Source organism: Benincasa hispida, chromosome 5, assembly GCF_009727055.1.
Source record: "Benincasa hispida cultivar B227 chromosome 5, ASM972705v1, whole genome shotgun sequence".
NCBI classification, from domain to species: Eukaryota; Viridiplantae; Streptophyta; class Magnoliopsida; order Cucurbitales; family Cucurbitaceae; genus Benincasa; species Benincasa hispida.
This window is the reverse complement of record NC_052353.1, coordinates 35,424,080-35,437,876: the sequence shown is the minus strand read 5'-3', so window position 1 is coordinate 35,437,876 and position 13,797 is coordinate 35,424,080. Positions and strand designations below refer to the sequence as shown.

Here is a 13,797-nt window from a genome sequence, read left to right as displayed (position 1 = left end):
TATTGTTTTTCTCATATTCGTAATAAATTAGGTTTATATGCCGAATTTTAACATTCCTAAAAAAATATTAGTTCCTAAAAAAATGGTCATGTGTTGATTGCACAAGAATCAACTCGATTGTTTGCTTGAACTTTGTCATAAGTTTTGTTACGTACACAAAAGGTTTCATCGATTTAGGTTTCCTTGTTAATTCATTAACTTTTGCTAATGTTTTTGCTATGACTTTACAACGGGTTAAACTCCTATTTAATGGTCGATGGGATGAGAATTCTCAATACCATGATTTCCGAGATTGTGATGCGTATATTCCATCAAATTCATCGTTCCAACAATTTGTGGAATATATCCAAGGTAAACTTTTTCCCTCTGGTGAGTTAACTATATCTCGTTTGATAATGTACTGGATTGGTTCTTCCAATTCGAATCTTATTAGCATTGTTGAAGATAAATATATTTTGTGGTTGATGTTAATGTTACCAGATTCCCCCGAAATTGATTTATGTGTAGTTGTTGACCATGTCTCATCTGTTGCCCAAAACTCTCAAAATACATTGTATTTGAATAATGAATCGACAAACATTGATCAATCTTTCAAACATCCTGCGGGCAACAATGAAATTGTTGATTCTCAAGATTTTGATGTCTTTCAATCTGGTATTCCCATTAGAGTAGGTTTACCTTTTAGTAGCAAGTCTGTATTGAAGAAAGCAATTTATTTTCTTGCTCTTAAAAACAGTTTCGAACTTACTACTACTAGGTCAAACAAAACTTCGTTTGAAATTCATTGCAAGGATATGTCTTGTGGGTGGTATCTACGTGCATCTGTATATAGAGGGGGTGGTGTGTGGATTGTTCAGAAATTCATCGATAACCATAAATGTTGTATTGACATTGTTAAAGATGGTCATCGACAAGCAACATCCTGGATTGTTGCTGAATGTACAAAGTCATTTTTTAAAATGAATGAAAAAGTCCCATGCCGACCGTGTGATGTTGTAAGCTATATGAGAAGACAACATGGTGTAAATATAAGTTATGATAAAGCTTGGAGAGGTCGTGAGATTGCCTCAATTCCCTCAGGGGGACTTCTGAGTCATCATACATCGGTTTGCCACCATTTTCAACTGCATTGATTGAAAACAATCCTGGTATGTTTCTCGTCTATATTTAGTTTAAGCAATTATATACACTCTACTTTGTCTTGTATAATCAATCTAAATGTTTATTACTTACAGGAACATATACAACACAAGAATTTGATGATGAAGGTAGGTTTAAGTATTACTTTATAGCGCTTGCTGCTTCTATAGATGCATGGAAATTTTGTTTTCCTATTATGTCAGTCGATGGTGCATGTTTAAAGAACAATTTTATGGGGACATTATTTTCTGCTTGTACACTTGAAGGCAATTCGCAGATTGTACCTCTTGCATTTGTCGTTGTCAATTATGAGAATGATGCATCATGGTCTTGGTTTTTTCGTAACCTTAAAGCTATTTTTGGGGATTCTAACGACCATGTTATTATGTCTGATGGTCATAAAAGTATAGCCAAGGGTGTTAGTTCTGTTTATGATTTTGCTGAACACGAGTTGTGTGCATTCATTTGTATAAAAACCTTATTAAGAACCATAAGTCACGTCCAATTGTAGACACTTTCCATATGTGTACAAGAGCATATACAATTGGTGAATTTGAGTATTACATGAGGCAATTGGATGAGATTCCTCCATCCATTAGGATTGAATTAGAGGATGTTGGCAAATCCAAATGGGCTAGGACATTTTTTCGGAGGAAAAGATATCCCTTAATGACAATCAATATATCTGAATGCATGAATTCAGCTTTAAAGGAAGCATGTGAATTACCTGTTATTAATCTCCTTCAATCTATCCGTAGTTTGGTTCAAAAATAGTTTTACAAACGTCATAGTCATTAGAGTTTTCAGCATTCTAAATTGTCATCGCATGCAGAGAACATTATTCGATCAGTCTTAAGGGACAGTAGGTCAATGGATGTAAATGTTCTTTTAGTTACACGGTATTTGTATTCGATTGAGCCTATTATTAATAGAAAAATTGTAAGTTTATCATCTCTGATTTTTTTCTTTTTTTTTTTTTTTTTGTAGTTGTACCCCATTAACCAATATGAATTTGAAGTGCATGATCGCTCTAACTAATTTGTTGTTAACATTTAGAATCGTACTTGCTCATGTTGGTGGTGGGACCTAGATATGATTTTGTACTCTCCTGCATGCATTGCATTGTCTCGTAGGAACCTTCAACTACAATCATATGCACATGATTTCTATCGTGTTTCCAATCTACGTTTGTTATACAGAAAAGACACGCGACCTATTGGCAATGTTCAAAAATTCACTACAAGTCATGCAATTGGCAATGATTCAGTTCTTCCTCCTAATGTCAAACGTCTAGCTGGGAGGCCTAAGAAAAAAAGGTTCACGTCTTGTTTAGAAAACAAAGCTACAGTCCGCTGTAGTCGGTGCAGTAAGAGGGGTCATAATTGTAGGTCTTGAAAGGATCCCATACAACATTGAATGCACCTACAGTGTTATATCGTTTAGTATTGTTCTACTTTACGTTCCCTCTTCAAACGGTTCTTTGATGTTCAAACTTAATATTGTTTATGGAAGGAATTGTTATTTGTATTAATGATTGTACATGGAACTGAAAGTTAAATATTACTAATTTATGTTGGTTGTTCAGTCCTTTGTACTTTCAGTTCACAGAGACTAGATGATCACTTAACAAGTCCAAACGATCATTTACAAAATACCATACGATCGCTTAAATTATCTACACGATCACTGAGCTCCACTACACGATCGCTAAGTAATAAAATGTTATACGATCGCCTACCCAATGCTAGACGATCGTTGAGCTCAGCTACACGATCACTGAGCTCGACTAAATGATCGCTTAGCTCTGCTACACGAATGATGAGTAACAAAATACTATACGATCGCCTACCCAATGTTATACGATCACCTACCTAATCCTATACGATCACCTACCAAATGCTACACGATCGCCTGCCAAATACTACACGATCGTTGAGTAACAAAATGCTATACGATCGCCTACCCAATACTATACGATTGCCTACCAAATGCTACATGATCGCTGAGCTCAGCTACACGATCACTGAGTAACACTAGACGATCACCCACGAAGACCCCGCGATCGCTTACACGAAACTACCAAATGATATATGATTCGCCTACTAAATTGGAGGCCTATCAAATATCCGAAAAATGTCATACGATCGCCTACCCAGTGTTTATAAAATCAATTCAAAATATTTAGATTATATACAAAACAGTAATGATATACCAATATTGTATATGGAATTAAAAGTTAAATATTACTAATTTATATTCGCTCTTTAGTCCTTTGTATTATTCATAATGTCACATTGAACTAAACGTTTTAGAATTACAGTGTGTTCGTGAAATCATTTCACAATATTCAGATTATATACAAAAATAGTAATCATATACCAATTATTGTATTGGAATTGAAAGTTAAATATTACTAATAGATTGATTCCAAACTATTTATTGATATATCAAAAGAGTAACGATAACAATTCCAAATCACTTTATATATTCATTGTTCATTTTAGTTATTAAGGGTTGGAGATTGAGCTACATGCTTTATAATTACAGTGTGTTTGTTTTTATTAAACTTCATGTATGTGTAATGTGAAAAGTTCAATTCACCTACAAATAATTTATATATATGCCCTCTGGACGACTAAGACTTTACCGAGGTTATTTAGTATAGGGCTGCCCAGACAAACTCGTACAAAACAGCTGCACCAAATTCAAAGCTATTATATTTTCAGAATCCAAAATAATTAAACTGTATACCGAAATAGGAAGCAAGACTACTAAATCCTAAGACATTTAGTCAACTGCATCAACATATTCAACATATTTTCAGAATCCAAAATAGTTAAACTCTATACCAAAACAAGAAGCAAGACTACTAAATCCTAAAACGTTTAGACAGCTACCAAAATAGCTGCATCAACATGTTCAAATCATTTTGTCCATTAAATACAGGAAGCAAGACTACTGAAAAGTTCTAAAGTTTAAAACATATACCAAAACAAGATTATAGAATTCGCCCATATAGCAGAAACAAAATCTGAATGTATCCTACTTTCAATATCCAGATTGGGAATCACATAAAAAGCCAGAATCGGTTGCTTTGATCATTCATTGCAAGATCAGGCTTGTCTTAGGTGCAAGTCAAATGATGGGCCATCCGGGAGTGTATTTTCATCCGTGGTTTGAGGTTTTCGTATTATCCCTCTTGTTGCATCTATCCATATGCCTGTCATTGGTGGACTCGCATGATTCATTTTTGGCAGTTTCCTTTTTAGTTCCTATTACTTTGATCTTCTCTCCTCCTCTTGGTTAGCCATCATGATCAACTCTTGCTTAGTTATGTGTAACTAACAACATTTAATGACCAATTAGTTGTTAGGACTTAATGAATTATAATAGTGATCAAATTTACAAGATCAATTGTTCTTACATGTTTGAGTATGATCCTTGTAGTAGGGTTATTTTCATCAATGTTGTAAAGCTTACCAATCATTTCCACCTTCCTTTTGACCTTTTATTAGTTATTAAAGAGACAACATCTGTTAGAGATATGTAGAAATACACATTATATGTTCAAGATCTACATTAGTTGTAGTATTATACCTCTTATTTTTTTGGTTGTGGGGGTTGACCCGTGCACCTCAATGGTTGTACCTTTTGAAGGATCTTAGTTGTGGTTAAAAAGTTGAAATAATTTATTTAATATTGGGTTAAAAGATGATAGGTACCAGGATTGTACAGTTTAAAAGGAACATACCAATATTGTTGTCTTTCGCTTGTTTGACATCTCCAACTTCTTGTAAATCTCTCCTTCATCAATTGATCGTATCACTTCGTTGATTTCTCATCAGTATCTTGATTGTCCTATCTCAATCAATTATGCTATTCAATTTCCATGTATTTTTAAAATTTATAATATGCAACATGCTTATCAACTCACCTTGACCTCTGTTTCTTTACTTCCTTTTTCTTCAGACTCCTTGTTTTTATCTCCATGGCATGTTTCTTTGTATACTACTGATTGTATTTTCAGTCTATGATCATTGTTTCCATTGCCTTCTTCGTCTTCGTCGTTATCTTTTCTTCGAACCATTGTAGGAGCATCAGAACCATCAACCAACTCCTTCTCTTCTTCTTTTTCTTCTTGTTTTTTCTCAATACTATTTAGTTCCTTTTCAAATTGGGATGCAGGCTATTTCCATATAATTCATAATAGGTTTGTACTATGAAAAACAATAAATACAGTGTAGTTAGTGTACATACCATAAAAGGATCGCTTGTTGATGCATGTGATTGGATAGCTTGTGTAGTCTTCATGTAGTCAATCAGTTTGGTTAACGACTCCACCAAGTCATCGATCTTCTTTATTAAGATTTACTGATTATTCTTCATGGCATTAAAGATTTCATTCATCCTTGTGTTCATTAATTGTTCCATTTTCTCTATTCCTTCAAACCTTTGTTCCATTTCATCTTTGTCATATGATAAATCGGGTCTTCTATTCAAGGATAGTTCAACCACTCTCTTTCGGTCTATATTTGCTCATTTCTTCTTCGACCTCTTACAACACCCTTTTTTCCTCCTCAATGAATGGGGCAAAATATGGCATAGTCATTTCATGTGGGGTCGCAAGTAATGGACAAATTTCAAGCTGTCAAGTAAACAAGGGAATAAGATGTTAGTTTATAGATTAGAATTTAAAACTCTACGTATATTTTGTTGTATAGATATTTATACCTCTTTTGAATCAAACACTTTTCGCTTGAGATCCTTCCATTTGGGTTGACTGTCTGCAGCCCAATTTACTATTCTTTGAACATTGTTAGAAACCTTCCTGGCAAAGAAATTTTATGACGAGCTCAAGGTGGGTATGACCTCGTATGCCCATGCTAAGATTGGGAATATGAATCACCCCATTAATATTCCTTATTTACCTTTGTTGTGTATTGCTCTATGCATAACATCAACAAGTAAATTAAATGCAACACTTCCCCATGGGTAGTTATCGAAGAGGTCATCGTCATCAACCATCAGTATGTGGTATATATTCACATTCACCGAATCTTGTTTTGGGAGAAGAAAGCTTCCCAAGAAATACAACTTCGCCATTTTTATCCTATCACTTTCACATCCTGCCTTGCTAACATTAAAAGCTATGTTAAGAAAATACCTACTCACAGCTTTCATATCCTCGAAGTATATTTTTCTTATATTTCCTTCTCCCTTTATCCCACTTGTATCAATTATTGGTAATTCCCCACAATTTGGACAAGTTATCAATGCAAACTCTCTCAAACCAAATTTCATTACTCTACCACTATGAAGAAATTCGGCTGGGATGATGACTTTGGTTTACATTGCCTTTGTATTAGGTGTAACAACAGCTGAGAAGATTGATTTGTAATGGAAAAATCAAGAAAATGTCCAAAAACGGTTTCTCTAAATCTCTGTTGTAACTCATCACTTAAATTCTCCTTGATTTTATCAATTATAGAAGTCTTTATTTGCAAGTTTATTTTTAGTGATTCATTTCTCCTTGCACTATCCATCAGATACAAAGAGTCCTAACACATTTGAAATAAACCAAAAACACAAGCTTAATAATATGCTAATAGTAAAAACAAGTACAAAGTATTTGAGTAAAAATACCGCACGTGGTTCTATCAATTCAATTCTTTTTCCCTTTTGGCGTGTTCCTACTTTTCCTTTCCCTTTATCAGATTTAGTTTTTACCTAATATTTTCAAATATCAGTAAATATTTAAGTAAGAATACCTCACATATATCCATTCCATAGATGAGATTACCTTCTTTCCTTTCGTTGTTTCAATCCTCTTGTCCGACTCTCCACTAGATGATCTCTTTTCTGATTGTGTTGTTTCCCCACGACTTTAAGACTGTTCTTCTTCATTGTCTTTGCTTTCATCATGCACATTTTCACACGTTCCTTCAAGCTTCTCTTCTTCCTCTTCATACTCATTACTATCTTGTTCATCCTGTTTCATTATTTAGTAATTATATTATGTATATACGTTAACAAATACACTGTAAATGTACATTATCATACCTTTCCCTCATGTTGTTCATCTTGCTCTTCTTTTTCTTCTACTACTTCCTTTCTCCCTTTCTTCTCCTTTCTTCTTTGGTTCTAACTTTTTTTTCACAGTCTGCATCACAATTTAGATCTATAAGATTTTCAACCAACATTCTTGTTGACCTTGCTTTTTTTTGTTTCAAATAATCCTGACTTTGCTCTTTATCCTTGGGTTGTTTGCTTGAATTTTCACCTCTATTGCAGAAGCATCGCGCTTTCGTTTGTTGCTAGTTATTGGAGTTTCATGTTTTTGGCCTGATCCCCTTACCATTGTCTCTATTCCCCCCTTTTTTATATGTATGATTAAAATTTGATGTTTTCAAATACATTAAAGTAAATTAAAAACATACCTCGTCGTCACTGTTGAGAACTATTGGCCTTTTACTTATTTGTTTTTTTTCACCAGTTATTCCAGGTGCTCTTAATCGTTCGTTGGCTCTGCTTCTTCCTCTAGCTTTCTCTTTGTTCATGGCTTCTAATGTTTGATAAATGGCAGACTTATCAGTTAAATACAAACAACCAAAGGGCTAGATTTTATATTGTCGTTTCTGTTTTTGGCTCCTAAAAAAATGGCATTTTTTTATATCCCAAAAGATTCGAATCTAAATACTTAACAGTAGAACCAATATTAAATATTTTTTTATTTTTGGAAAATAATGGAATATAAAGAGTGACGACCAACACTGGTTTCACCTCTTGTACCTGCCGCTTGAAGTTTTCTGACAAGAAGTTCCCGAAGGTCAAGCATCTGAAAGGAAAAGAAAGAAAGCCGAGAAAGAAATATTATTGCCGTCGTCGAAGGTGAAGCATCTGTCGTCGTCTGAAAGAAAGAAAGCCAAGAAGGTAAAGGTGAAAGAGATATTATTGTCGTCGTCAAAGGTGAAGCATCTGAAAGAGATATTATTGCCGCCATCGAAGAAGGTGAAGGATTCAAGGAGACCAATATGTGTCTGAAGCGTCGAAGAAGGTGAAGCGTCTGAAAGATTCAAGGAGGTGAAGCGTCTGAGGATTGAAGAAGGTGAAGTGTCGAATGGATAAATGTCGAAGAAGCATCTGAAGAAGTGTCTGAAGCATCGAAGGTATTATTGTGAAGAAGAAGCGTCTGAAGCGCTTGAAGCTATACGGACGTTTATTGTGCAATATCGTGAGCCGTCTGAAGTGTCTGCAAGAAACGTCCGTGAACCATCTAAAGATGACCAACAGCGTCTGCAAGAAACGTCCGTGAACCATCTAAAGTGTCTGAAGAAGGTGAAGAGTTTTGCAAAATAAATGTTTGGTTAGGGTTTTAGTTAAAGTTCATTGATTATTGTGAGGTGTGATAGGAGTAGGTATACTGTATTTATTATTTTCAAACGATTTTGAAATACTCAGACCTTTAGAATTCCATTGGGGGTAGTTTTTGAAGGAACTCTTATTCAAGAGTACCTACGAGCGGAAACGAATCTTTCCAATTCATTGTGATAGAATTATTGCATATACATTCAAACATACTTTCATGATGCAAAAAGGATCAAGAAGTCACACCAAATGAAGATTTCTCGAGTCGGAAGCCCAACCGTTACCTCGAACAGTCACCACTCGAAGAGAAGGAATCGGAGAAGACAACACCACTTAGAGCCCTCAGTATTATTGGAGTGAGAATCCAAAGTGTGGGCTTTGTTCGGATTTGGTAGAGGGAAGGAGGAAGAGCAACCGTACACAAAGATCAAGCTAGTGGAAGAAGAGGTCGTCTATCACATAGACAGAATGCTTGATCATTTAGGTGAAGTATACGATCATGTAAAAAAAGTAAACGATCGTCTATACGATCGTGTAGGAAAACGTAAAAGATTGTCTATACGATCGTATAAGACAAGGGTGAACGATCGTCCAATACGATCGTGTAGGAAAAACTAAGCGATCGTCTATACGATCGTTTAGTAAATACTGAGAGATAAACGATCACTTAGTAAAAAGGTAAACGATCGTTTAGATAATAGCGCGCGACGATGTACTTGGTATGCGATCGCTTAACAATATCGTATATGTAAACGATCGTGCAGTCCTATCGTATAGGCACTGATTTTCTAAACGATGACACTATTTTTTTCACAATACCCACGTACCCCGAGATCAACATACCATCTGCTATTTATAATGCACTCGTCCATTATTTCAAATGAAGAGGCGCCTTCCCATTTCCTTTAAAACCGTCCAATTAATGTGATCTTATCACATTCATAACTTATAAATTAATATCAAATATTAATTATAATATTTTTTCCTCTACTAGATATAAATCATATTTATATACAATTTCCTCCAAATTAATATATCTCATACATAAAGTTAATTATATCATATTTAATTAACTCGTTCAATTATATCATATATAATCGAACCCCCTCTTGTCAATTTGAACATTTCAAATCGACCCAAAAACCGACTCTCAACTTGTATCCAAGCTACCAAAGGGACCTTATGGACCTATGGCTCAAAGCTCCAACGATACGTGAATAGCTGACTAAACTCTTTAGTCACGATATCCACCATCTGTTAACTGCCAGGCATTCCACAAAACAACATAGTCCAACTATGTGTGAACACCTCTCGGGCCAAGAGAAGGTGTGTGGCGCCACATCGTTCAAGCCTTGGAATCAACTTTTAAGGGAGCTATCTATCTACTTACCCCTACCTCGGGGAAGGAGTGAAATCCATCTTCTGTAGCTGAGTTCCCAACTTTCACATCAGACGAATCCCCAAAATGGTAGGTTTGAGTCGGCGTTCTGGCCATTCGCACTCATGCAAATCAAAGGACAACCCTCAATGGCAGGAGTTCTCAACTCACTCAGGATTGAGGTCATGTTACCTATGGTCATCCTAGTGAATGAATCTCAGTTATAACGGTTATATAACGACGACGTTAAACACTTTGTGCGTCAGGTCTTATACAAAAACCTTCTTGATAGGACGGCCCCCCCTACATTCCCCTTACACGAATGAATTAGGTAGATAATCTCTGTCAATTACAACACTTTTGACCATTCCACAAAGCGCGCATCCGTAGCGTAACCAGGATAGCCTCCTCTTATATCATATACTATCAGAACTCAAACATGATCTCAACTTGTATTACCACAATAATGCTTAAAGTTACATTAACATATAACAAGGATCTTAAGTTTATGGTTTGTGGTAAAATGAAAAAAAAATCTAATTCAGTGCAAAGTCAATAGTAGTGAAATAAATATATTTTATCATATACTCCAAGTGTTGTATTTAAAGTCTGATTTACAAACTACTGCACAAGACTTTTAAAGACAACCCCCAAAAATCTCTCATATTTATCCTAAAGCGAAGATAGGAGATACAAGAATAGATAAACAAAATTAAAACTAGGATAAACCCAGTGCAACAAATATTCCACCTGCCCCTAGTCCAGCCAGGGTGGTCCTTAGACCATACCTTTGAAGTACCCTCATAACACTTAGCATGATGCCTTCGTAAATGGTCATAACTTATGCTCTGAGCCGATCTTGGCGACTCACGTCCTCCTCGATGCACTATCTCTCGATCATACTGATAAGTTCCCTTTTGTTCTTCGCGCCTAGATCCTGGCTCTTGGAGTTTGCCACAGCACACTATTGTCACAATAAGGTGATGGGCCTAACTATCTGGAACATACTTCGCACTCTTCAGATTTCCTGGTACCAGACCACTCTTTAACAGCTTCATCAAGCCTGCTACTACTCGGCTCCATCTGAAGTCGGCGGATGCACCCCCTGCTTAGTGCTTCACCAACACTACAGTTCGTCATTAAGAGTTAAATACTGACCCTAAAGTGAATTTCAAGAGTCCTTATCAGTCTTTGAAAACTTGAAAATCACTGTATCCAGTAAGGATCAACTCCCGAGACCCATACACGGAGGGCATGTAGTCCTCTTCTCCGAAAACCTGTGAGGATTTTCTTAACTGTGTCCAATGACCCTGGCCTGGGGTTAGACTAATATACTGACTATTCCCACAACATAGTAAATGCTGCCTAGGCAGAGGCAATCACATACATTAAACTACCAACGACAGATGCATATGAGACCCGTCTCATGTCCTTAACCTCTTGAGGCGTCTTAGGACACATGTCCTTAGACAAAGTGACTCCATGCCTGAATGGTAGTAGGCCCTTTTTGGAGTTCTGCGTCGAGTACTTGAGCAATATTTTTTCAATATACGATGCCTGAGACAACACTAGCACTTTGTTCTTACGATCCCGAAAGATCTGTATACCCAGAACAAACTGAGGCTCTCCCAAATCTTTCATTTGGAATTGGGTCACTAGCCAGTTCTTAACTGTAGTCAGTAGACCTACATCATTCCCAATGAGTAGTATATCATCTACATACAATACTAAGAAAGCTACTGAATTGTTGACTATTTTCTTATAAACACAAGGTTCATCAACGTTTTGGTCAAAGCCATGCAATTTAATCGCAGCATCAAACCGAATATTCCAAGATCAAGATGCCTGCTTCAGCCCATAAATGGACCGATTCAGTTTGCAAACATTTTGCTATTGACCTTGGGTAATGAATCCTTCGGGTTGTACCATGTAAATGGTTTCCTCAAGATTGCCATTCAGAAAATTCGTCTTGACGTCCATTTGCCAAATCTTATAATCATAATAAGCTACAATGGACAAGAGGATGTGAATCGACTTTAACATGGAAACAGGTGAGAAAGTCTCCTTATAGTCAACTCCCTCCTCCTGGGTATAACCCCTTGCCACAAGTCAAGCCTTGAAGGTTTGCACCTTCCCATCAGCACCCCGTTTGCGCTTGTAGATCCATTTACAGCTTATAGGTCTTACCCCATCAGGCTGATCTACAAGATCTCACATTGAGTTGAAGTACATCGACTCCATCTCAAGATTCATGGCTTTGACCCATTCATCCCGAACAACATCCTCCATTGCCCTTTTATAGGACAACGGATCCTCAACGTCACCATCTATCATCATAGCTAGATTTTCGTGAAACCCAGATAGCGATCAGACAGGTTCATAACCCTCTCACTGCGTCGAGGTTCCCTCAACTCTTGAGGTGGAACCAACCTACCAGATGATCTATCATCAACAATTCTGTTTGATGAATCAGGTCCTTCAATAACTCTTGTTGAAGTTTCATTAGTTTCTTTGGAAAGCTCATTTATCATGATTTTACTATGTGGACTATGCTCCCTGATATGATCCTCCTCTAGGAAAGTAGCGTTCATGGAAACAAACACCTTGTTTTCGAACGGATCATAAAAGTAACCTCCTCGTGTACCTTTGCGGTAGCCTACAAAGAGGCACAACCTCGATCGTGATTCTAACTTCTTGGGATTTGCCTTAAGCACATGTGCTGGGCAACCCCATATGCGGAAGTGACGTAAACTAGCTTTAGGCTCGTTTCACAATTCCAAAGGTGTTCTTGCAACACTCTTAGAAGGAACATAATTGAGAATGTATACCGTAGTCTCAACTACAAAACCCCAAAACAAGTCCGGTAAAGAAGCGTAACTCATCATCGAACGAACCATATCCAACAAGGTTCGGTTTCTCCTCTCTGCTACACCATTTTGCTGAGTGTACCTAGTGCCGAGAGTTGGGAAACGATTCCATATTCTAATAAATAGTCCTGGAACTTAGAATCCAAAAACTCTCCACCTCAATCTGATCGAAGTGTTTTTATTCATCTATCCAAAGCATTTTCAACTTTGACCTTAAACAATTTGAACTTTTCAAAAGATTCAGACTTTCGTTGCATCAGATAGATATACCCATATCTCAACTAATCATCAGTAAAAATGATAAAGTACTCATAGCCTCCTCGAGCTCATACATTCATAGGACCACAAAAATCAAAATGTACTAATTCAATAGGCTCTTTAGCTCGATAACCTTTTCCAGTAAAAGATCGTTTAGTCATCTTACATTCAAGACAAGATTCGCACACTGGTAAAGAATTTTCCTCTAGCTCGCTTAGAAAGCCATTCTTTACCAATCTCTCAATCCTATTGAGATTGATGTGCCATAATCTAAGGTGCCAAAGTTGGGCATTTTCTTTTGGAAAAACTCATTGATATTTAGATTGAGTTACGGAAGATTTAAACATCTCCATGTTATGAAGGGAACTTAAGGCTAAAGGTATTAGCACATACAAGTTATTTTCCAGTTTAGCTGTACAAATTTCAACACCATCCTTACAAATAAACGCTTTATTCAATTTAAAAGAAATAGTGTAATTGTATTGTAACAGACACTTTACAGAAATAAGGTTCCTTTTTAGTTCAGGAACTACAAAGACATCTTTTAATATAAGAAACCTATTCTGTAAAGTAAACTGGATGTCTCCCACTACCACAGTTGAGACGACGTGCCCCGTGCCTACTCACATCATCATCTCCCAGCCTCCAACTATCGCCAGGATCTAATCCTCTGAAAAGAAGAACATACATGATTAGTGGCACTCGAATCTAATATCCAAGCAGAATCATCATTCTCCACTAAACAAGTTTCTAATACAAGCAAATCATATTTACCTCTATCTGCCTTGG

General features: G+C 36.5%; 1 protein-coding gene across 1 annotated transcript; it reads left to right on the top strand.

Annotated features, from left to right (window-relative positions):
- Positions 1 to 218: 218 nt before the first annotated feature.
- LOC120077310 lies at positions 219 to 1,651 on the top strand. The gene is made up of 3 exons (XM_039031197.1): positions 219 to 946; positions 1,081 to 1,148; positions 1,236 to 1,651. Exons 1-3 carry the CDS (start codon positions 219 to 221, stop codon positions 1,649 to 1,651), a joined length of 1,212 nt encoding a protein of 403 aa, XP_038887125.1.
- Positions 1,652 to 13,797: the final 12,146 nt, after the last annotated feature.

Excerpts from the sequence above, each read along its gene's own strand:
- LOC120077310 (XM_039031197.1), top strand. The coding sequence starts at position 219 with ATGACTTTACAACGGGTTAAACTCCTATTTAATGGTCGATGGGATGAG. Across the intron at positions 947-1,080 it reads ATTGTTGCTGAATGTACAAA|GGGGACTTCTGAGTCATCAT; the intron begins GTCATTTTTTAA and ends CAATTCCCTCAG. Across the intron at positions 1,149-1,235 it reads ATTGATTGAAAACAATCCTG|GAACATATACAACACAAGAA; the intron begins GTATGTTTCTCG and ends TATTACTTACAG.